Source organism: Rattus rattus, chromosome 18 (assembly GCF_011064425.1).
Source record: "Rattus rattus isolate New Zealand chromosome 18, Rrattus_CSIRO_v1, whole genome shotgun sequence".
Classification (NCBI taxonomy): domain Eukaryota; kingdom Metazoa; phylum Chordata; class Mammalia; order Rodentia; family Muridae; genus Rattus; species Rattus rattus.
Window position 1 is genome coordinate 5,771,593 of NC_046171.1, and position 24,585 is coordinate 5,796,177.

Sequence of the window (24,585 nt, forward strand, 5' to 3'; positions counted from 1 at the left end):
CACACATACACATACACACATATACACATAATTAGGGTAAGCATACATGTGTATGTACACACACACTTATACATACACGTACGTACATGCACACACATGCACACACATACATACACTTATACACACATTAGGGTAAGCATACACATGCGTGTACACATACACACAGGCAGGTACACGCACACACATGTGCATACACATACACACCCTAGAGTAAGCATACATGTGCATTCGTACACACACACACACACACACACGCATGCACGTGCACATGCAAGCATACACACACACACACCCTAGGGTAAGCATACACGTGTGTACACACACACACACACACACACACACCCCTTTTGAGGGAGATGGTGAGGCAGGGTCTTGCTGTATACTCTACTCTACATAGTCTAGGCTGGCCTGGCATTTGAGATAATCCCCTTGGCCTCTGCCTTAGCCAGAAACTCAATGGGAAATTCCATAGCATGGAATTTGAGGGTGCCCTGGGAGGCCTCAGTGTTTCTTCTGTGTCCCCGTGTCTCTTACCCCCTGCACATCACAGGCTGTAGGAACGTGAGGGCTACACGTGGGTTTCGGGCACCAGCTTATCTGTTCTTGCTTCCTCTGGACGATCAGGGTCAGAAAAATTCCTGCCATTCCTCAGCGATCAGCAGACTCAGCCCCACCGATCTCCTTTTGTTCTGCTGGGGGCTGTGGACCCTCTAGCAAGGGCAAACCATTCCAGCCGGCGGCAAGGAGCAGCGGCTTCATCACTCGGCCTGCGCTACAGACTCTGGGGAGGGAGGGGAGATGGTGCTAGGAATAACAGAGAAGGCAGTAAAAAGCAGTGTGTGAGAGTGTGTGTGTCTATGTGTGAGAGTGTGTGTCTATGTGTGGTATGTGCATATGTGTATGTGTTTGTGTGTGTGTGTGTGGTATATGCATATATGTAAGAGTGTGTGTTTGGTATGTGCATATGTGTATGAGTGTGTATTTGTGTATGTGTGTGTGTGATTATTGTTAAAGGTCACTGGCTGAGGTGTGTGTGTGTGTGAATGTGAATGTATGTGTGAGACTGAGTGTGTGCGAGAGAGAAAATGTGTGTGAGTATGTACATGGTGTGTATGTGCATGTATGTGTATGTGTGTACATGTTGTGTATAAGTGTATGTATGTGAGCGTATGTGCATGAGTGTATTAGTGTGTATACGTGTGTGAATGTGCATGTATGTGAGAATGTGCATATTTGTGTATGTGTGAGTGTATATGTGTATATATTTGCATGAATGTGTATGTGCATGAGTGTATTAGTGTGTGCATATAGATGTGTGATCGAGTATATGTATGTGAATGTGTATGTGAGTGAATGCATGTGTGTGTGTGAGCTCTTGCTACAACGTCCCGGTTCTCTTGTTGTGGGAAGGGAAAAAGGCCTACAGAAAAAATTGGTGTGTGAGACATCTTCACTATTAGAGAGAGGGGGGGGCTGTGGTGGTCAGGAAGGAGCGACAAGGATGGTCAGCCTTTGTCCAGAGAGGACAGCGCTTTTGTTGAGATGATGGGAAAGGCTTGGGTATAGATTAGTGATTACTCAACATTGCAACTTTAATTTATTTAATGTCCCCGAATTGTCCACGCAGGAATGGGTAAAGGGATAAATATTATACTATTTTACCACAATTAAGAACCCCTACAGCCATGGCCCCCTAACTTCTCAGTCGTTTCTTTTGAGATCAACTTCAAACAGACTGGCCCTCCAATGGCCCCGTTCTTTGTCAGCTCATTCCCGAGGCTCTCGGCACAATCTAGATAATTACATTAGACAGGAGTGATTGAAAGCCGTCTCTCTCTCCAGCTGGTCTGCAATGCCTTCATCCCTGTCCAGTCAGTCCTGTGTGTCCAGTAGAGTCTCTTTACCGGAGTCGGAAAAACTAAAACACAGGCCCCCCACCTCCAGCGGGGCCCTCTCGTAAGGAAATGGGTTCTGTGAAATCCGAAGATTTCGAAAACAAAATTGGTGGCTGATCATTTGCCTTACAAAGGCCGCCTCACTCAACAAAAGGGTTTGCTCAAACCGTCCTTTAAGAAGGGAGGCCCTGGAGCATTTAATGATATTATTGGATTAAAATGAAATCCGTGGACCATTCAAGGACACCAAGTTGGAAGTATATGAATGCATTGTACTGTGTGGAGAGGAGTCAGGGTTCTTGACAAATGGACCGTTTGGGCCCGAAGAAACACACGAAGAAAACAAAACGCGTTTTCTTGGCCTAAAATCCTGGTGGCTGTCTGGGAAGTCTTTAAGGGTTTTGTAAGTGATTTATTTAAGACCAGTCAGGCCCCTGAGGCCTGCGACGTGTCCATTTTATGAGAAAGGGCTGGTGTCATATTTAGAGTCAGAGTCATGACTCCTGCTGACCCCCTGTCACCTGCCCTAATCAGAATGAGTTTCTGGGACCTGAGCTCACTTCTGTTCTGCCAGGGCACAAAGGAAACAAAAAACAAAACAAAAAAAAAGAAACCCCCAAACCTCTGTTGCCAGAAAGCATATTGGGTAGAAATGAGGGACATTATTTATGTCTGCATTAGGTACATTCTGGGGCCCATAAAGGTTTAATTGTCCCTCCAACTTTTTTTTTTTTTTAAAACCCACAAAGAGGCTGCCAGTTTTCCCCGGGAGTTGAAAACCAACTGAATATAGTTCTTTGGGAACAGCTTAAGTGTGTAACTCGCGCCCGTGTCCCGGGCACAAGGAGCAATTGTTTTGGGGGACATAGCTTAGAGAACTTTTTCGAGTTGGTGTTTGTGGCTGCTGGGTCGCCAGAGAGAGGGGTTGGGGGGTGGGGTGGGGGGCCCAGGCTCTCCCGCGACTTTCTCTCTGCCCTCTGCTGCCCCCTAGCGGTCATTCGAGCCCTCCAGGCCTGCTGCTACCATGCTTTCCCCCCACCCCCATTTCAATCCAGATTGATCATAAGGGGCAAACCTGCGACTGCACGTTTTAATGGCTTCTCTGGAGAAAAGGCAACAGTGTGTGCAAAAAAAAAAAAAAAAAAAAAAATCGCAGAGCCTGAGAGTCGCTCGGAGGTGGTGAGGACCGTTGGGGGCATCCACCGGAGTGTGTGGGAAATCTGGGCGAAGTGTGCTTGCAGGGTCTGGACCCTGCAGAGCCCCTTCAGTCTTGTTGAGGAAGCGGGACGTGGTTGCGACTTCCAGGGTCGTCTTTGTCCTGGGCTCGGAGCTTCTCTCCGGGATCCGTCCTGGTTGCCCACCCGCCACACTTCCCTTTGACCCTTAAGGGCCACCTCCAAGCCAATCTCCAGATTACCTCAGCCTTTCTCACAACCTTGGGGTGGGGGGTGGGGGTCGGGGTCGGTGGAGTGAACCGCACTTGTCAAGAGACTAAGACCAATCGTTTGGACGTGCGGTTTTGTGTGCCGGGGAGGCCCCGGGTGGAGTCTGTCCCAGTTTACACGATTCCAACTGGTTCCATTTAAATGTCCCCCGCACTGTGTTTACGCATCACCGCCGCTTCAGCCGGCTGCCTATCTTCCGGTCGGACCGACTGGCTTGGCCTCTACTTAACTTCAGCCTTTACTGTTCAGCCTATCTTGTTTTCCCTCGGAAGATGTAAATATTTATTTACGGTATTGGCGTTTACTCTTACAAAGTTCTGTGCGCCACACAGCAGACACGCTGGGCTGTGGATCCTTCTCGCAATTTTTTCCATAAACTGGTGGCGACCTTGACCCAGTCCTTTTCCATCCCGTGCTCAGAACCGCTTTAGTAAAATTAGATTTATTTTATTTTTATTTTATTTTATATTTTGGCCTTTGGTTTTTACTTCCCCATCCTCACCCAGGATTTCTTTTAAAATTTGAGCTCCCTCATAGCCACGTGGAACCAGTAGGCCACTGGATTTTTTGCTTTTTTGGTTTTTTTTCCAGAACATCTTTGGGGATTAAACCAAATTTCAGTCTAATTTGTTCCCTAAGGTAGGAGTACACGAAACTAGATTTACCCAATGAGAATATGGATTCAGCCTCACCCACGCCTGGTAATGGCCAGGGCTTCAGAGGCCTGATGTTTCTTCATTACTTTCTCTCTTTCTCCCCCTCCCCAACACCCCCTCTCTTCTCTTTCTTCGACAAGTTCTCATGTAGCCCAGGCTGGCCTCAAACTCTCAAACGTAGCCAAGGATGACCCTGAAATTTTGGACCTCCTGCCTCTACTTCCCAGGGTGCTGGGATTACAGGTGTGAAGTCAGACTGGGGTTGGGCAGAAATATCTAACATCTGGTTCTCAGTCTGGGGTGTTCTCAGTCTGGGGTGTGGGGATGCGTGAGGTACATAGGTGTGATAATCCAGACAGGTAGCCCTTCCCTTCCGGGGCAATTGAAGAGTAGGAGTTGAGTGTTGGAACAGAGGTGAGAGGCTGCTGTGGTGTTACACACCTAGAAGCTAGCACTTGGGAGGCAGGAGTATGAGGATCACCAATTTGGGGGAAGCCTGGGCTACATCTTGAGCAGGAGGCCAGCCAGGGCTACAGAGTGAGACCCAGTCGCAGTGAATAAACAAAATCAGAGATACTAAGACTAGAAGTTGGGCTGGAGAGATGGCTCAGTGGTTAAGAGCCACTGACTGCTCTTCCAAAAGTCCTGAGTTCAATTCCCAGCAACCACATGGCGGCTCACAACCATCTGTGATGGGATCTGATGTCCTCTTCTGGTGTGTCTGAAGACAGCTACAGTGTATTCACATGCACAAAATAAATAAATCTTTAAAAAAAAAAAAAAGACTAGAAGTTAAAAGTCAGATGGGTCTGAAAGTGAAGTCCTTCTCGCCTTAGGCTGGTTGGGGAAATGCCTTGCCTGCCTCTTTGGTCTGTACACTGTAACAGGGTTAAAGTGTTGGGTTAGCAAGGAGGGAGAATCCAGTCGCCTTTATGAGAGTTTAAAGATGGGCTGAGGTAGAAGACAAGCCAGGTAGAACCAGAGACTCGGTTCCACAGACAAAGGGCCTTATAGGAAATCTTATGTGTTTGGGACCCCAGATAAAGACTTGACCTGGGACACCCACCCTTTTCTCTGACCTGCCCCCTCCCCCCCCATTCTCACCAGGTCACTGTATGCCAGTTCTCTTTATGTGTGGACAGACTCAGTGTGACTTCATAAGAAGCCCGTGATCTAGTCAAGATCTTGCCCATCCCTCCTTTTGGTAACACCTTGAAATCGCTCTCACCTGGCCTCATACGTGGGGACAGTCCAGCAGGACGCCCACTTTTCTGGGGTGATCATATGCATCTGGAATGTAAAAGCGCCCAGTAAATCATTAAGCAGTGAGTCAGTCAGTGATTAACTAAGACCCCTGCCCCACCAACCCAGAGGAAGGGGGCCATGTCTCGTTTCTCTGGGCCCTCAACCCTAACTTTTGCCTGGTTGCTTCTGATAGCTATTAAAGATAAGGATCCTATGCCTTGCCTGGCCCTGGGAAAGTGCTTCCCTTAGCCTTCCTCGGCCACCTCCAATGCTCCCCTCCTCTTGTGTCAGCCCCACCCCCACCCTGGATGCCCGCTCTGATATTGCCTCACAACCCTAGATCTTAAAAGTTTTAATTACCTGTGTGTGTGTGTGTGTGCGCGCGTGCGTGCGCGCGCGTGTGAGCGCTTGTGGCAGGTCTCTCATGATAGGAGTCCAAGGGACTGAACTCAGGTAGCCAGGCATGGAAGCTGGCTTCTTGGCCCATTAGTCCATTTTGCTGACCCATGGATTTAAGTATCAAGACCAGCAATTTCATGATTACAGATAAATTCCCAGGGGAATTTGGACATCTGGGGAAATCTTTATAGTAGTGATGTTTTTATCGGGAGGAAAATGAGCTATTATCTAAAACAAGCACTTTTTTTTCTCTTGACATTAAAATTCCCAGATGGCCAGGCGATGGTGGTAAATGCTTTTAATCCCAGTACTTGGCGAGGCAGAGGCAGGCAGATCTCTGGGAGTTTGAGGCCAGCCTGGTCTACAGAGTGAGTTCCAGGATAGCTGGGGCTACACAGAGAAAACCCATCATGAAAAACAACTTGGAAAAAAAAAATGTATGTGTTGTGTGTGTGTGTGTGAATACCTTCTGTGACAGGAAACTGTGACGTCATTGCATAGCTTCTGTCCACTTCACAGTTGACCACCCAGAGGGAAATGCCAGGGAGAATGGTGGGGGAGGAAGGAGGCTTAGTGTATGTTGGAAATAGTTTGGGTGGTCGGCGCTGAGGCAGTGCTGAGAACCGAACACAGGGCTACCAACCAAGCTACAGCCTTTAAGTCCTTTCAATAAGTCCTACCTTGCAGTGGCCCGCGTTTCATTACTAAGCGGCACCCATTGTCTGGCCTTATTTTGTTTTTAAATTTAAGTTGCTTTACCTGTTCCGGAACTGTGTAATCCAAGCCGGCCTTGGCCAGTCCGTCCTCTTGCCTCAGCCTCCTGAGTAGCTAGGATGCTGGTTTTTCCAGAGTCAGGGGTTGGAAAACAAACCGCTTAGGTGTCCTGACAACGAAGCTTCCCCTCCAGCACCCACAGGCATTCAGGCATTAAAACCATTTGTAACTCCAATGGCGGGAGATCGCACGCCCTCTTCTGACCACCTGGGGTACTGCATGCACGTGATGCATTTACATACATTTTCTGATGACTTCAGAGTAATGAAGAGGTGAGAAAGAATGTGAGGGAGAACACACCATGTTCTCTCCCCAAATCCAGGGTCCGGGTACCTATTCTATTTAAAAGACTTATGTAGGGGTTCGGGAGATGCATCACACGCATGCCTTGCCCAGCAGGGATGAAGAGGGCGTCTGTTCCTGAGGAACTGGAGTTGCAGATGACTGTGATCCACCATGTTGGTGCCGGGAATCGAACCCTGGTCCTCTGGAAGAAAACCAGTGGTCCCTAAAGGCTGAACTATCGCTCCAGGCCTCATCCTCCATCCTTTTTAAGATTTTTGAGGTGGGCTGGAGAGGTGGCTCAGTGGTTAAGAGCACTTGACTGCTCTTCCTGAGGTCCTGAGTTCAATTCCCAGCAACCACATGGTGGCTCACAACCATCTGTAATGGGATCCGATGCCCTCTTCTGGTGTGTCTGAAGACAGCGACAGTGTACTTATATATAATAAATAAATCTTAAAAAAAAAAAAAAAGATTCTGAGGGCTGGGGAGATGGGGCTCAGCCTATCTGAAACCCCTTCCATCCCCAGCACTGCAGGAACCCATGGTGGTGACTCACACCTGTGACCCCAGCACTCAGGCCGAGACAGGAGGGTCAGCACCCCTGGGCATGTTCTGCAGGCTACCCCTAAGCCCCAGGTCCTAACACCTAGAACCAGTAGGGAAGACCGTCTCCGCCCCGTCTCAGTCTTGCCCTGAGTGGCGGCAGGTGGTTCGTGGTGGGTCTTATGCTGGAGAGGCGCATGTGCCCGGTGTTGCCAGGACACCTAAGCTATTTGTTTTGCAACCCCGGGCGCTCCCACTCCTGCCCCGGTCACAGGGTGGGGGTGTGGAGTGTGTGACAGCATCGACGTGGGGGCTCGGTGGCTCCGCCCAGCTCCCCAGCCCCGCCGCCCCCGCCCCGTCCTCCTAGGTGGTTGAGCCCACACCACCCACCGCTCCGCCTTGCACACCAGCGCCCGAGCCGCCCAGCCAGCCAGAGCGGGCGGGCGGGCAGAGAAGGAAGTGAGCGAAGGGGAAAGAGAGGAGTGGAGAGGGGAAAGGGAGAAAGTGGAGGGGGAGGGCGGAGGATGGGAGAGGCGACTCCTAGGGAGAAGGGGGAAGGGGAGGGGGGAGGGAGGGGTGGGGAAAGGAGAGGTGGATGGACAAGGGGGGGGTGGTGAAGGACAGAGAGGGGTAAAGGTGGGGGGTAGCGTCGGTCCGGGCGTCCGTCCGGCTGAGGGAGGCGTCTGGTGTTAGACGCAGCCGAACTCTGCTGCCTCAGTTTCCTCCCTGCCCCTGTGCTGGTCCTTCTGTCCCCGACGAGCCCCTGTCATTTGTCCCCACCTAGATACCACCACCATTATCGTCATCACCACCACCAGGATGCCAGACTTGAAGGAGAGGGCGGCCAGGAAGGAGCCCGGCGCGGCAGAGAGCGCCTCCCGTGAATCCCGCGGGGGAAACACCCGGGAGAGCGCGAGCAGCGCCCAGGGGCACCGATCGCGTAGGTTCAACCGTCGCTCGAGCACGGCCGCCCTCACCCCAGGGTCCGCGCAGGGGCGCGGGGTACAGACGGCGCCACGAGCTCCCGTGGGCCACGGAGGACTGCGGACCGGCCTGACCTCCCGGTGTCCCCAGCCCTCCGCCCGAGCGAAGCTCCCCTCGGTCACGCGTGGGGCACCGCTTCCGCCATCCCCGGGAAAGGGCCACTTCGGCGCGACCCCGATCTCGCACAGGCTAGGTATCTGCTTGAGGCAGGGTCCCCAAGTGCGGGGACTGCAGGTCCGGACCACCCCTTCCCCTCGGTTCAAATGCTCCCGCGCAAGCGTTGCCATGGATTTCCTGCGACGCTCGACAGTTAGTCTGCCCCCTGTGGCCACAAGGGGTCGCTGCTGCTTAATGCAATGACTTGAGACAAGCCCCAGGTGTAGGGGGTGGAGTGGGTGGTGGGGTGGTTAGGGATGGGGCTGTGCACCCGAGTAGGATCCCGGCCGGAGTGGGGTTCAGGAAGTGCTGCTGCTGCTGCTCTGCTGCCTCCTTTGGGAACCCCAGTTCTTACAATGGTTGGTTGCATCCATAGGTAAAATGACTCCTGAGTATATAATTCAATTCCTTTTGAAAAACCTTGGAACTGTGTATATTAGGCTGGCTTTGTTGTCTTGCAGTTTTATATTTTGGGGCAGGGGGCGATCTGGATTTTTTTTTTTTTTTCGGAGCTGGGGACCGAACTCAGGGCCTTGCACATGCTAGACAAGCGCTCTACCACTGAGCTAAATCCCCAACCCCGCGATCTGGAATTTTTTTTTTTTTTTGGTTCCTTTTTTCGGAGCTGGGGACGGAACCCAGGGCCTTGCGCTTCCTAGGCAAGCGCTCTACCACTGAGCTAAATCCCCAACCCCCCGCGATCTGGATTTTAAAGAAAAAATTTTTTTTAAGATTTATTTATTATGTACACAGAGTTCCACCTGCATGTATACGTGCAGGCCAGAAGAGGGCACCAGATCTCATTATTGGTGGTTGTGAGCCACCATGTGGTTGCTGGGAATTGAACTCATGACCTCTGGGAGGGCAGACAGTGCTCTTAACCTCTGAACCATCTCTCCAGCCCGATCTTAAAGAATTTTATAGCTACACCTTATCTCTACTTTCTGAGCCCTCCTAGTTTACGTCTGGGGCTTGGCCCGGAGTGCTCTGGGTGGAATTTCTGGATGCTTCCTTGCAGCTGGAGGGTTCTTGAGGAGGCCCCGTGGCTTCGAAGGTTTCCTTTCATCTCGTTTGTGTACAGATTTGTGTCATTACCGGCTGGGATAATGAGGGGCATAAGGGCGGGGTAGAGCAGGGGCGGTTCACGCTTGTTTTTATAAAAAGGTTTTCTTTTGAGTGAGCGGATGCCTTGCCTGCAGGTCTGTCTGTGCACCTTGTGTATTCAGGGTCAGAAGAGCTGTCGGGTGGCCCTGAAACTGGAGTTACAGATGTCTGAGAGCCAGGGATGGAACCCGGTTCTGAGGAAAAGGCAGCCAGTGATTTCACAGTAGGAAAATTCTGCCTTTCCAGGCCTGTGGAGGCATCTGAGCAGTTAAAGCTCTCTACCTACACAGGAAGCCATGTGACGGTGGGAGGAGGGAACCTTCCTCCGGCCTCCTCACATGCACTGTGGTGTCTAATAGTAGTAACTTTTTTATTATTTTATTATATATGAGCACACTGTTGCTATCCTCAGACTCACCAGAAGAGGGCATCGGGTCCCATGACAGATGGCTGTGAGCCACCATGTGGTTGCTGGGAATTGAACACAGGACCTCTGGGAGAGCAGTCAGTGCTCTTAACCGTTGAGCCAGCTCTCCAGCCCAGAACATTAATTTAAAAAGACATATTTACAGAAGTAGAATGGCCGGCCGGCTGGCATCCTGAGCCCCCACTTAGCGTTCCTGGTTTGACTTTTATAGGCCTAGATGTGTATGGGTTGTTAAGTAAAATTTTCTCCTTGTCCATACTTGACAGCACAGAATCGGCCGACTGTGATCTTTCTTAAAATCTTCTAGGAAATTTTACTAATCTGTGAAATCCTAAACTCTGGCAACTACTGTCTTAGAAAAGCAAATAACTTTGGTTCTCTGTTGGAAAGTAAGACTCAATGAGTTGAAAAAGCTGCTCAGTAAACAAGTGTTTATTTTTGCAAACCACAAATTGTTTCTTTGTAGCAGCTTTAAGCAGCCTTTTAAAGACTGTTATTTTTTTTAAAAAAAGACTAAAGTGTATGTTTTTTTTTTTTTTAAAAGACTAAATGTATTACTATGAGTACACTGTCGCTGTCTTCACCAGAAGAGGGCATTGGTCCCATTACAGATGGTTGTGAGCTACCATGTGGTTGCTGGGATTTGAACTCAGGACCTCTGGAAGAGCAGTCAGTGCTCTTAACCACTGAGCCATCTCTTTAGCCCAACAGCTTTAACTTTGAATTGGCTTCATTCCGTGCCTTCCTGAACTAGCCTTAGCCTTCATGCTGTCGGACTCCTCTGAGCATGTCTAGCCTGCCCCTGGGGGGCATACAAGTGACTGGTGGAGCGGACTCTGAGATAACCTGGGGGGCCTACAGGCGAGTGACCCTGAGGAAATTAAGACTGGTGTGGGTCGATAACTGTCCACCAGAAGTCCTTCCCGTTACAGGTCTGACGGAGAGAGTCCACGATGCTTCCAAGCTGGATTGCCACTTGGAGGATAGGAAATCGTCAAGCAGGTATCGGCTGTTAGTTTTCTGCCTTTGACTCCCTGACGTCGTTATTTAGCACTAAAGGATTCTGGGGAACTGGGAAGGTGGCTCAGGCGGGCTGACACTGTTGCCAAGCCTGACAACCTGAGTTTAATCCCACATGCCCTTCCCCAATCAACGGACAAACGTTATTCAAGATAAACTCAGCGCTGCGTGGCAGCATTCGCACACCTGTAGCCCCAGTGCTGGGAGGCAGAGGCAGGCAGATCTCTGAGCTGGAGACCAGCCTGGTCTACGAGGTGAGCTGCAGGCCAGACAGGGCCACACAGGGAGACCCCACCTCAAACAAGCAAAGAGAACAACTCAAATAAATATATGTCTCCTTGTGACGAGCTGTGTTGATGGCCATGGTTCCTATTTTGATGATTAAAATCTCTTTGGTGCTACTTATAATGACTTAAAATCCACAGCCCAAACACAGGATACCTTTGGCCCACCTTAATGTTTAAAACCAGTCTCTACACGGCCTCTTTGGGTTGAAAAGATTCTCCTTTCTATATTGAATGGCTCTGTCTTTCTGTCTCTATCCTTAGACAGGATCTTTCACAGTCCAGGATGCCTCCTGAGTATGGAGATTAGATTTTTGTTCGTTTGTGTTTTTGTTTTATTTTGATTTGGGACAGGGTCTCTCTGTGTAGCCCTGTGGGTTCTGGAACTCACTCTGTAGACCAGGCTGGCCTTGAAACCATAGAGATCCCTCTGCCCCCTGAGCACTGGGACTCAAGGTGTGCACCGCCACCACCCGGCTTTTAATTTTTTTTTTTTAAAGATTTATTTAAATGTATATGAGTACACTGTCGCTGTCTTCACACACACAGAAGAGGGCATCAGATCCCATTACAGATGGTTGTGATTGCTGGGAATTGAACTCAGGACCTCTGGAAGAGCAGTCAGTGCTCTTAACCTCTGAGCCATCTCCAGTCCTGTTATTTTAATTTTTTTTTTCTTTTCTTTTTTTCAGAGCTGGGGACCGAACCCAGGGCCTTGTGTTTGCTAGGCAAGTGCTCTACCGCTGAGCTAAATCCCCAACCCCTTTAATTTTTTTTTTAAGGCTTAACAAAGAATGATAACAAAATGTAGGCTTTGAGACTGGGGAGATGATAATGCTCTCAGCATAAAAATTCCCGAGGAAGAGGTAGAGGGAAGCATTTTTTTTTTTGAGACAATTTTATACTTGTGTGGATGTGTGTATGCTTATGAGTGTACCTGTGTGTGTGTGTGACTGTGTGTGTGTGACTGTGTGTATGTGTGTGTGTCTGTGTGTGTGTAGCCCTCACTGATCTTCTGTATAGACCAGTCTGGTCTGGAACTCAGAGATCCTCCTGCCTCTCTGCCTCCTGGGTGCTGGGAAGCCATCACCCTGAGCTGAGTCATATTTTTAAAGCCTGACTGGTTTGAAGATTTTTTTTTCTTTTACATTCAATTGTTGTCAAAAAAAAAAAAAAGAAAAAGAAAAATATTTTCCTGACTTTTATGAGAGAAAATGACGGCTCCATGCAGCAGTGCTTACACACACACACACACACACACGCAGGAAGCAGGTCACACTTGTAGGCGAGACTCACACTGGACCAGGGGGACCTTGGCATCCCACCCGGCCCACAGCAAGCCGTGCTGAGCTCTGCGTGCGTGACCCCTGGTGTTGTCTTTGCGGGGCTTAGATTCTGAGCCTGGAGTGGTTTCTCCGGCTCCGGTTGGGTGATCTGTGCGTTTGACTCCCTCGTAGCCTGGAAACCAGAGGCAAGGAGGTCATGCCCAGTGACTTCTGGGACCATCTGAAAGAACAGCTGTCAGCTGTGCCCCCCGACTTCAGCTGTGCCCTCGAGCTTCTGAAGGAGATCAAAGAGGTGAGGGGGCCACGGTCCCGGGCGGACGGAAGGTTCCGGAGACCTGTTTGTGAGGCCGGCCAGCAGCTAGTGACCACAGAACCCTAATTGCCAAGGTGGCTTAGAAGTCTTGCCCAGGGGTTCAGGAAAGGGTTTGGACTTATAGATAGGGTGTGGGCACCTTGTGGGTGCTGGGAACTTAACCAAGGCACTCCTAGCTGCTGAGCCCTGTCCCCAGCTCTGTCTGTGTCCCGCGCATGCTCAGTGGAGTCCTTGGCTTTATTACTCTTTCTCTTGACTCTGCGACCTAAGAAGAGAGGGGCTGGGGTTTGGGTAAAGGACTGATGAGGCCTGGACGGAGCTTAGGATGTACTCACCCGGCAGATCCTGCTGTCCCTGCTGCTGCCGAGGCAGAGCCGCCTGAGGAACGAGATCGAGGAAGCGCTGGACATGGAGTTCCTCCATCAGCAAGCTGACCGTGGCGACTTGAACGTCGCCTACCTGTCCAAGTACATCCTCAACATGATGGTCTTGCTGTGTGCGCCGGTCCGCGACGAAGCTGTGCAGAGACTCGAAAACATTTCGGATCCCGTCCGGCTGCTGAGGTGAGGAGACGCTAAGTTTGCAGTTGCGCTACCCTTCTCTGGCCCGAGCTGGGAAGGGCTAAGCAGACCCCGGGCGGCCATGGTCTAGACTGTTTTCTTGCCTCCCCCTTGGCCTGTTGGTTCTCACTTCTTCCGAAAAGGACCTTTGGGTCAACCTTATCTCCATAGCACCCTTTGCTTTGTATAAGCCTCTTCCGTAGGGCAGAGTTCTGAGGCATGAAAAGACTGGTCTCGGTTCACATGAACTGTAAGGGACAGTGGCGGGCCCCCTTCTGTTTTATGGCCATGTGGAGTTTGGGAAGTGGCGTTCACACGTTAAAACTCAAAGACAACACCCGCTCCTCGCCTGAATGGAGGAGGGTGGCATCACTTAGAACCCTGCCTTCTGCTCACAGGGCCCTGTAGCCCTCGCTGGGACTCAGAACATGTCCCTCCTTGGCTCTCCCAGTTCAGGGGGGGGGGCGCCCCTCCATTGTGCACCACCACACCCGGCTCTCTGCAGAAAGGGCCCTGGGTCTTTCCTACGTGCCACAGGCCCGCGGTGGGCCCTGTCTCGGCTGCACGTCCTTCCACGCCTGGAGGAGACACAGCTCTGCGTTGAGTTCCTTTACAGGCTCTGGAGCCCTGTGCCTCAGTTGTCCCTCTGTGGCTGTTCCCTTCCTGCGACAGGGGGATCTTTCAGGTCCTGGGACAGATGAAAATGGACATGGTGAACTACACCATCCAGAGCCTCCAGCCCCAGCTGCAGGAACACTCCATCCAGTTTGAGCGGGCTCAGTTCCAGGAGCGCCTCAACAAAGATCCCAGTATGTACTATGGCGTGAGGAGAGAGAGGGTGGAGGGGGACCTTGTACCTGACTTCAGGAAGGGCTGTTCTCCCTCTGCCTCTTCAGGGAGGATGATGTTCTTCACCCAGTGGGGGCAGGGGTGGGAGAGGCCGACTGATTGATTAACCCGGAGCACAGACTTTTCACACTTGGACATAGCGATTTACTTTAGTTTCTTTGTGAAACTTAGTTTCTTTGTGATTACTTAGTTTGTTTCTTCTCAGCCTAAAAACTCACGTTTTCAGGCCGACCCCAGACTTGCAGCATTGCTGCTGTGTCAGCCGCATGGGACCCTCACACGCTGTGCTCCTCCCGTTGCAGGCCTCCTCAACCACACCACGAAGTGGCTCACCCAAGCAGCTACACAGCTCATCGCCCCTTCTGGGAGTTGCTATGACATACAGGACCCCTCCAGCTCGTCGGGGCCGTCTCCCAGTGATATAGCCATCCCGGAGCCTCTCAGCCCCGCAATGGTGCTGTCTCAGGGGTTCCTGAACCTTCTCACCTGGGACCCCGAGAATGAAGAGTTTCCTGAGGTAGAGATGTGGGGAAGGGGGTATTTCCTCATTTCCTGTCTTGAGCTTTTGCCAGAAACCCTGATAGCTGATGGCCTCCTCCTCCTCCTCCTCCCCCTGCTCCTTAGACCCTGATGGCGGACAGATCCCGGCTGCAGGAGCTGGAGTCGCAGCAGAACCAGCTAACCATCCTTGCCTCCGTCTTGTTGGTGGCCAGTAGCTTCTCTGGCAGTGTTCTTTTTGGCTCACCTCAGTTTGTGGACAGGTTGAAACGAATCACTAAGTCCCTGGTGGAGGATTTCAACTCCAGGTGAGCGGTGGTGGTGGGCATCTTTTTTTTAAAGGAAGGAGCTGGGGAAGCGGCTTCGTTGGTAAGGTAAGGAGTTTTCTTGAGCAAGCGTGGAGACCTGGCTGTGCCCCCCAGCCACATGCTCAGCAAGAGCCAGGCACAGGCCCGCTGTGGTCCGCACGCCTTTAATCCTAGCCCTCAGGAATCGGGGACACGCAGATCTGTAAGTTCAAGGCCAGCTCGGACTTTGTAGAGACTGTCTCCAAATAACAAGAAGCCGGGCATGGGGGTGGTGCATGTCTGTGACTCCAACGTTTTTGCGGAGGGTCTGGTAGGTTCGGTGGCTCAGCTAGCCCAGCCAACATTTGAGTTCCAGGTTCAGAGAGAGAGTAGAGAGCTACGAGGAAGACACCGGCCTCCAGTCCACATGATACCAGTGGGTGTGTGGTGTGTGGTGTGTGTGTGTGTGTGTGTGTATGTATGTGTGTGTGTGTGTGTGTGTGTGTGTGTGTCTGTGTGTGTGTGTGTGTGTGTGTGTGTGTGTGTGTGTGTGTGTGTGTGTCTGTGTGTGTGTGTATGTGTGTGTGTGTGTGTGTGTGTGTGTGTGTGTGTATGTATGTGTGTGTGTGTGTGTGTGTGTGTGTGTATGTGTGTGTGTGTGTGTGTGTGTGTGTGTGTGTGTGTGTGTGTGTGTGTGTGTGTGTGTGTGTGTGTGTGTGTGTGTGTGTGTGTGTGTGTGTGTGTATGTGTGTGTGTGTGTGTGTGTGTATGTGTGTGTGTGTGTGTGTGTGTGTGTGTGTGTGTGTGTGTGTGTGTGTGTGTTTGTATGTATGTGTGTGTGTTTGTTTGTGTGTATGTATGTATGTGTGTATGTATATATGTATGTGTGTGTGTGTGTGCGCGCGCACGCACGCCCTGGGGAGAGCCAGGCTGTCCTGAAGAGCTGGGAGCTCTTCGCCAAGCTTCAGTATAGAGCGCTGCTTGCAGAGTCAGCCGGTGTGTTCGGAGGGCATCACAAGGAGGCAGAATCTGTCTGTCATCAGGGTTTTTGCAGTTCTCTGGAGGCAACCCGCTAGGCAGCAGCTTCCTCCTGCCATCCTACAGAAGGTGCCAGCTTCCCTCTGTTGTGGTCTAGGCCGGAGGAAGTGATGCAGACGGTGAGCGATCAGGTGACCGAGGAAATTCACCAGAGTCTCAAGAATATGGGCCTGTCCCCTCTGAGCGGCGAGAACACAGAGTCCCTCATAGGGCAGCTCCAGAACATTGCCAAAAAGGAAAACTGTGTCCGCAGCGTCATTGGTGAGCGCGCCCGTGTTGCGGGCGGTGCAGATGCTGGAGGGAGAGGACCTGGGCGGGTTTTCCAGTTGAAACCACATTCCTTTTCCAGCCACAGGTGGACTCTGGTCCTATGGGAGGGAGGTCTGCATGGGGAACCCTGCCCACCTACCCTAGATAAGGCACTCATGGCTTCTGATGAGTCTCTGTGACATCCACACCCACCTACCGGCAAGGAACGAGCTCCATCAGTTTAAGAGAGCGTGTCTCTGTAGTGTAGGCCCCAGCCCCGTGCTGGGACTTGAACCTGTCCCCAGCTTTAAGCAACTGGGAGTATCAATCGAAGTGTTCCTTAACATCAGACCCTTGATCTAACGGTGGAGCCCAGGTTAGCCTGGGATACCACATGTATCTCAGACTGGCCTTACTCTAAGCTTTCCCCCTGCCTCTGCCTCTTGGGTGCTGGGATCACAGGTGTGAGTGAGTCACACCCGGATACCAAACAGTCTGGTGTGCTTGGGAGGCTCAGTAACAGAACGCCTGAGAGAACTAGAACTCAGACCCCCCTACACCCCCTGTGAGTGACCCGGACAGTGGGCGAGTGGCCCAATCCCAGCTGCTCGAGTTGATGCAGTCGTCGCCTCCTACTCGCCCACAGACCAGCGGATCCACTTGTTCCTCAAGTGCTGCTTTGTCCTGGGTGTGCAGCGATCTCTCTTGGACCTTCCCGGGGGCCTCAGTCTGATTGAAGCAGAGTTGGCAGAACTGGGCCAGAAGTTTGTGAGCCTGACCCACCACAACCAGCAGGTTTTTGCCCCTTACTACACCGAGATCCTAAAAACCCTCATCAACCCAGTCCAGACCCTCACCACAAAAGTCGGTTCCCTCTAATGGCATCGGCTCGGAGCCCTGGCACCTCGGACCCAGGGGAAAGCCCATTTTCCTGGGATGACGTCACCAGTGAGCAGCAGAGCAGTGGGTCCCCTCTGCCCCACCCCCGGACAGCCAGCACCCTGGGGCTGTAGGGACCAAGCATGTAAACAACCGGCCCAAACCCGCTCCATAATAAACTTCCGAACTGCAAGCTGACAGCCGTTCTTCTTTGATGCGGTGGAGGCCAGACTCCGTGACCCGGTGACTCTGCAGTACTTCTCTCTCTGGCCACGTGACGCCCCCCACATTTGTGCACAGACAACAGCCAACACGCTAGGGCGCTCTGGTTTAGGGTCAGCTTCCCGGGAGCCTTCATGTTAACCTGGAGGGTTTAGGTGCCACAGCAGGAGGTCAGGGGATGGCAGGGGCCCCAGCCTCTTCCAGAGCAAGCACTGGAGGGACCTGATGTTGGCTGCAAGCAACCGCCATAGCCAGCAGCCCCTGCTGTCCTTGGCTCAATTCCTCAGGTTATTTAGAGTTCGGGCTGGGACCCTTGGATCTGCTTAGCCCTGGTCCAGTTCTTCTGTGGTCTTAGCAATGGAACACCCACCCCGAGAGACAGGCCACACACGCGTGTGTTCAGATGGGAGCAGACTCCGTCTCTCTCTGCCAGCGTAGGTGGTTTGGGTGGTTGACTGTACCTTGCCCCAGACCGACATCAAGTGTGGGACTCTGTGGGAAGGACCTGGGCTCGCACCTACTGTCATGCTGGTTGCAGCACACTGTGTGGGTACAGACTTGGGGCTGATGAGCGCCTTGCTTCCGTGTTGCCATTGAAGTCCGGAGTAACCCAAACAGTAGAAGTTCTGAATTGATTTTTTCTTGTTCTATGTGGAGGAGACAGGAACCCCATCCTTACGTAGAGAAAGCACTGCTCAAACTCGCCCATGGGTCTGAGGGTACTTCTGTTTGTTTGTTTGAAGACAGGGTCTCACGATGTAGCCCTGGCTATCCTGGAACTCACTCCGTAGACCAGGCTGGCCTTGAACTCCTCTGCCTCCTGAGTGCTGGGATTAAAGGCTTGAGGGCGTCTTAAATTTTTTTTGTGTTTGTTTTCAGTTGTGATAAATACAAAGTCTCTTCATGAGAGGTTATTTCCTTTCATTCTAAATGTGCACAAGTATCGTGACTTTAGAGCCAGTTTCATTACCACAAAAAAGAAATACCAGTAGCCAGTCACCACCCCCTTTTCTCTTTCCTTCAAACCAGGTGACTATGACTCCGCTGTCTTGTCTCAATGGGACTTAAGCATTAATCTATTTAAACATTTTTTTAAAAGACTTATGTGGGTGATCGGATTAATCCATTTAAACATTTTAAGACTTATGTGGGTGACTGGTGTGTCTGCATGACGCATGTACACCAAGCACACGCAGTACCATGAGGCCAGAAGAGGGTGACAGCCTTCTAGGAATGAGGTCACCAATGGTCGTGAGCTGCTGTGTAGGTGCCAGGAACTGAACTCAGGTCCCCTGCAAGAGCAGGGACTGCTCTTAACCACTGAGCCATCGCCCCAGACCCTATATAAATGGCGCTCATGTTTAGAAGCAGAGCATGTAGTTTTTTTGATTGGTTTCTTTCACAAATGTTTTTTTTTTTTCTTTTTCTAAAGATGTCATAAGTGCCCAGGCTGGCCTTGAACTTGCAGTCATGCCTCAGGCTCCAGGGTGCTAGGACTCTACCTCGCCAAGCACTTGTGTATGATGTTTTCCCCAGTCTACTGTTCCTTCCAGATGGCTGGTTTGGAACGCCAGCCATGTGGCAGTGCCACATCTGCCTTGCTGACCATCAGCCGTCAGGCGTGGTGGTAGCCTTCTGTAGCTTCTGTGAACGCTACCACCAGGAACCTTGTGTGGCGCCATATATTTTATCCCTTGATTTGAGTCTCTGCAAACTTGTCAGCCTGCAGCGGGCCACTGTCGCACGACCAGTCCATGTTTAATTCATTAAGGACCAAAAGCATGGATTGGTGTGTGGGGACCAGAGGACGTGAGGCAGGTTTGTCCTCCTGGGTGGACACATCGTTCTAGGCACCCCTGTTGAAGCGACCGCTGGATCTCTAGCCATGCTGTCAAAAAGAGAACCAACCGGCTCTTTGGAAGACTGAGGCAGGAGAATAGCTTCAGGCCAAGGACAGCCTGGGTTTGTATTCAGGCCCAATCTCACAAAAGAAGACACGGTGCACGTAAGTGTTTGTTTTTGGCTCTTCTAGTCTAGTGGTCTGCAAGTCTGCCCTTACGTCAGTAAACTACCACTTTGATTCTATAGCTTTGTGGCTAACCTTTGAAACTGGGAAGTACGTGTCTCCTCCCTGGCCTCTCTTTAGGGTTACTGTGGTCATCTCCTGCATTTTGACACAATATTTTAGCATTGGCCTGTTCACTTTTGTTAAAGGTAGTTGGGAATATCTTTACATTTTATTTAATTTAAAAAAAAAAAAACGCACGTGGGCGCTGGAGAGATGGCTCGGTGGTTAGGAGCACACGGGCTGCTCTCCCTGAGGCCCCGGGTTCAATTTCCAGCCACCCACATGGCGGATCACAGCTGTCTGTAAACCAGGGGATCTGACGTCCACTCACAGACACCTGCAGGTGACACCCTCACACAGACATACGTGCAGGCAAAAACACACACACACACACACACACACACACACACAGTGAATAAATCATTAAAAAATGATGTGTAGGCATTTTACACGCATGTATGTATGTACCCCACATACATGAAGTGTCCATTGAGGTGGGTAGAAGGCGTCCGATCCCCTGAAACAGGGGCCACAGATGGCTGTGAGCCACCATGTGGTTGATGGGGATTGAACTCAGGACCTCTGGAAGAGCAGTAGGGTGCTCTAACCACTGAGCCATCTCTCCAGCCCGACATCTGACAGTCTTTAGAGTACGGATGTCACATGTCCTCGACTCTGGTTGTCCCGAAGTGCTTCTCCTGTGCTGCTGTGAACGGAACTTGGTAACTTCTGCTCACTTGGTAACGTATAGAGATAAGCCCGCCCATCTTGTTCGCGGGGGCCTTGCTGGATCAGGCGCACTTTCTGGTATGGGTGGGAACTGGCATTTTTCTTTTTCTACCCAGGCTCATGTGGACATCAAGAATAAACGTTTGTTGTTTTCCTTTCCAGTTTGACTCTATCTTGCTTTCTTGCCTAGTGGATCAGGTTAGGACTTTGTAGTCCGATGATGAGGAAACGTGGTTAGAACACAAGACACCCTTTCCTTATTCCTAACTGGGGGAGAGGAGGCCTTCTGGCCATTTTGTTTTGTTTTGTTTTGTTTTCTTTTTTTCGGAGCTGGGGACTGAACCCAGGGCCTTGCGCTTGCTAGACAAGTGTTCTACCACTGAGCTAAATCCCCAACCCTTGTTTTGTTTTTTGAAGACAGGGTTTCTCTGTGTAGCTTTGGCTGTCCTAGATCTAGCTCTGTAGACCAGGCTGGTCTGGAACTTAGAGATCTGCCTGCCTGGGTGCTGAGACTAAAGGCATGTGCTAGCCCCATCCCAGTGGCTGCCATTAGCTTTTTCACCATTGAGTCTGACTGCCGGCTAGCTCTACATCAACTTGACACAAGCTACACTCATTTGGGAAGAGGGCACCTCGGTTGAGAAAGTGCCTCTACCAGACAGGCCAGCGGGGCATTTTCTTGATGACTGATGGATTCGGTATGCCCAGCGTTGGCTCATGGGCCTGTAACATGTGAATTGTGTAGAGTGTGTACACTTCTCCCTATGAGGGCCGCAGGGGCGTTAGCCTGTTTATTTCTCATCCTGGTTACCAGGATTTGAATAATGTCCTTCAAAAGGCCATGGCTAGGGCCTGGTGGCCGCCCACTGTACCACCGAGAGGTTTTAGGTTATCAGGGACATGCCGTTGGAGGGCCGTGGGTGGCCTTGACTCTCCCTGTGTCAGAGAAGAGACTGGGGAACTTTAGCAGAAATCTGCCTCTGCAACATTGGTGTTTCCTCTCCTCTCTGTCTTGTTGAACTTTCTCGAAGACGGCTCTATTGTCTGTCATTGACTCTAAACTTTTCCTGTTTTGGTTTCACTACTCTGCCCTCTCTCACTTTGCTTTGGGCTTCTTTGCCCTGGAAGACCTGCCTCTCCCCATGTCCAGTTAGCACTACAACCCTCTCCAGCAGCCATCCGTGTCCCTGCCCCCGCGAGGCAGACTTTCAATTCTTTGTCCCTGATTCACTCCCTACTTCGTAGGCTGCCCTGCCTGCCATTCTGCCATCGACCCCTACGTCGACTCCACGGTGGCTGAACACATCATACGCAGTTTTAAATCTTATTTTGCGAAGGCTCGTTTTGTGGCCCAGAATCGATTCTCTTTTGGTATGTGGTTTGTGGGCACCCGGGGACAGAATGCTCTGCTCTTGTTGGCTGGAGCGTTGGCTCGGGTCAGAGAGAGCCTCATAGTTCAGAGGTTTGTAATGCCCTGCTTTGATTCCCCTGATGAAAGGGGTGTGGATGTCTCCATCTGTATAGTTGTGCAGTATTTTTGGTAGGAGATCCTGGGGATCCCTTTCAGATCACAGGTTTGCACAAGCTCATATATGAAACAGAATAGGAACTGCATATAACCACCATCCGTCCGTCCTGTGCACTTTAAACAGTTGTTATGTACAACAGGCCATTACAGTGTAAATGCTATGTGTGTATGCATTACTTAGGGATGGACCAAAACTCTACATGTTTAGTATAATTAAAAAAAAGCGGAAGAGGGGGGAGCTCAGAGGCTGAGAGCACTGCCTTCTCCTCCAGAGGACTGGAGTTCGATTTCCAGCACCCATATGGTTGCCTTCTCCTAACTCCAGTTTTAGGGGACCCGATGCCCTCGTCTGGCCTCCATACCAGGTGTGCACATGGTGCACAGACACGCAGGCAAGTAAAACACCCATAGGCATAAAAAAAGTAAACTTAAAAACTATTTTTCAGGGGCTGAAGAGATGGCTCAGCAGTTCAAAGTGCTTGCTGCTCTTCCAGAGAACCCGGGTCTGTTTGCCAGCACCCATGTTGTTGGGTGGCTTGCGGCCATCTGTAACTGCACCTCCAGGGAACACAGTGCCTTCATTTGGTCTCTGAACGCACCTACACTCACATGAAATTCACACACATGCACACATATGTACACACACACATGCATACACTCACACGTATGCAGATAGGGAGGGCATTATTTTATTTTATTTTTTTTTACCATAAATACCATAGACCAAGTAAGTGGCGTCAACATCGGAAATTTATTTCTGACTGCTCTGGAGGAAGGAAAGGCACGAATAAAGAGCGGCGAGGCCCAGTTCGTGGTGAGTGTTCTTTCCAGGGTCATAGGTGTCTCCCTTCTCACCTCAAGGGACTTTGTCCTTGGCTCGGGGTGGGGGCGGGATTGCATGTTTGTACACATGGGGTTGGGGAGGAAAGGAAGGAGAGAGGCTGTGGTCTAGAACCTCCTTGTAAAAACTAGCAAACCCAGTGAATTAGTCGTCTCCTAAAAGCCTTAGTTTACCTTAGCCTCCTCATGAAAACTCCACACGTACCATGCTCTGAGGGCTGGAAGTCGGCGTGGGAACTGGGGTGGGATTCACTCCGGAGAATCTGGAAGCTTTGCATTTTCCCTTCAGTCAGGTCTCATCGCACAGCGTCTCAGGCCTCGCTGGGTGGTGCGTCCGCACTGAGTGTCGTTAACACCCTCATGCCACGACCCTCAGTTGTCTTTAATTTGTTCTTCATAAGCGATCTGCGTATTTTCTCTACCTTTAGGACTAGTGTGTGTGTGGGTACGTATGTAACATGTATGAATGTATGTATGTCTGCATGTTATGTACGTATGTGCGCGCGGTGGTTCCCTGTGAGGGTCAAAGGACAGCCGCCCATTCTCTCCTCCTAGCATTTGGGTTCCAGGGACTGAACTCAGGTTGTCAGTCTTGGCAAGAACTCTTCTGCACTGACCCTCTTTAATTAACCAGCTCCCCCACCCTCAAATATATTTACTTTCAGTATGCCTTGAATGCTAGGAGTCCCTTGTGGACATATGGTCCAACCACCCATCCATCCACCCATCCATCCACCCATCCATCCACCCATCCATCCACCTACCCACCCGCTCACCCACCCACTCACCCACCCACCCATCCTGTTTATCTGTGATACAGGACAGCAAACCCAGGCCTTGTGCACACATTCAGGGCAGGTGCCGTTCCATCCAGCAGCGCTCCTAGCCCCAGACCACGTTATCTCTGAAGAGATTTTGAGTGTTTGCCTCATGTGAGTGTGCCCTGTGTGTAGTCCCCAAGGAGTCCAAGAGAGTCTTGGAGCCCCAGGACCTGGAGTTTACAGACAGCCGTGAGCTGCCGTGTGGGTGCTGGGAACTGAACCTGGGTCTGTGCACGGAGCAGCCAGGGCTCTGAACCACCGAGCCATCGCTCCAGTCCATCTGGATCACATCTTAAGGATCTACTGTGCGGATGTTCTACTCCTCCTCTTCCGCCTTCCTCTGATGTTTCGAAGCCGCATGGGTACAGTGCTGTTTTATGTTTCACTTATTAGGGGGTTACCCCGCACTTGGTGTGTAGCTGAAGAGGGCTTTACATCCCAGATCCTCCTGTACTATCTCCCTCATGCTGGGGTCACAGGGAGTGTACTACCATGCCTGGCTCACCGATCGTTTAATCGGTGATTGCAAACAACTCACGCTTAACATTATTGTGGTTGAATAAGAAGCATTTCCCAACAGGTTCTTGTGTTGACTTGATCCAGGCATCCGGAGGTGACCAGGTCACAATTACCCCAGGGGAATCTGTAATTTGATGGCTTTGTTGGGAAGCCTGCAGTAGGAGGCAGAGAACTGATTATACCTTGCTGTAAGCCCCTTCCTTGGCCCTTTCTTGCTTCCTGGCTGCCCCGAAGTAAGTGACCCTGAGACCCTGTCGTTCATACCACACGCTTTCCCCACTGGAGGCATGGCGCCTGCAGCCAGGAGGGACAGTGGCCTGGGCTTCTAAGAAAGTATAAACCTGGGCTGGAGAGATGGCTCAGTGGTTACGAGCACTGACTGCTCTTCCAGAGGTCCTGAGTTCAATTCCCAGCAACCACATGGTGGCTCACAACCATCTGTAATGGGATCTGGTGTGTCTGAAGACAGCTACAGTGTATTCATAAATAAAAATGAAATTCCTTTAAAAAAAAAAGTGTAAACCCAAATCTTTCCTTTCCTGGGGTAATCTGTCATAACAGCAGACGCCCGGCTAACAAACTGGCTTTAGAGCGTAGGCCTGCTGTTTTCTACTTAACATATTTTTCTCTTTTTTTTTTTCTGCCCTCTTGGAATTAGTTGGCTTTTAGATGGGGTCTTGGT

The 24,585-nt window shown here is 51.0% G+C and overlaps 1 protein-coding gene across 1 annotated transcript; it reads left to right on the forward strand.

Annotated features, from left to right (window-relative positions):
- The first annotated feature begins 7,684 nt into the window (after positions 1-7,684).
- Tcp11 (t-complex 11) lies at positions 7,685-17,369 on the forward strand. Its single transcript, XM_032888669.1, has 10 exons — positions 7,685-7,701; positions 8,027-8,419; positions 10,846-10,915; positions 12,675-12,795; positions 13,159-13,379; positions 14,049-14,185; positions 14,528-14,742; positions 14,850-15,031; positions 16,146-16,309; positions 16,944-17,369. Exons 2-10 carry the CDS (start codon positions 8,062-8,064, stop codon positions 17,174-17,176), a joined length of 1,701 nt encoding a protein of 566 aa, XP_032744560.1. The 5' UTR covers positions 7,685-7,701; positions 8,027-8,061; the 3' UTR covers positions 17,177-17,369.
- The last annotated feature ends 7,216 nt before the right edge of the window (positions 17,370-24,585 follow it).

Bases quoted from the DNA above. Each gene is read 5' to 3' on its own strand.
- Tcp11 (XM_032888669.1), top strand. From the start codon at position 8,062: ATGCCAGACTTGAAGGAGAGGGCGGCCAGGAAGGAGCCCGGCGCGGCA. The intron at 12,796-13,158 runs GTGAGGGGGCCA...CTCACCCGGCAG, and splicing joins TTCTGAAGGAGATCAAAGAG to ATCCTGCTGTCCCTGCTGCT. The intron at 15,032-16,145 runs GTGAGCGGTGGT...GTTGTGGTCTAG, and splicing joins GTGGAGGATTTCAACTCCAG to GCCGGAGGAAGTGATGCAGA.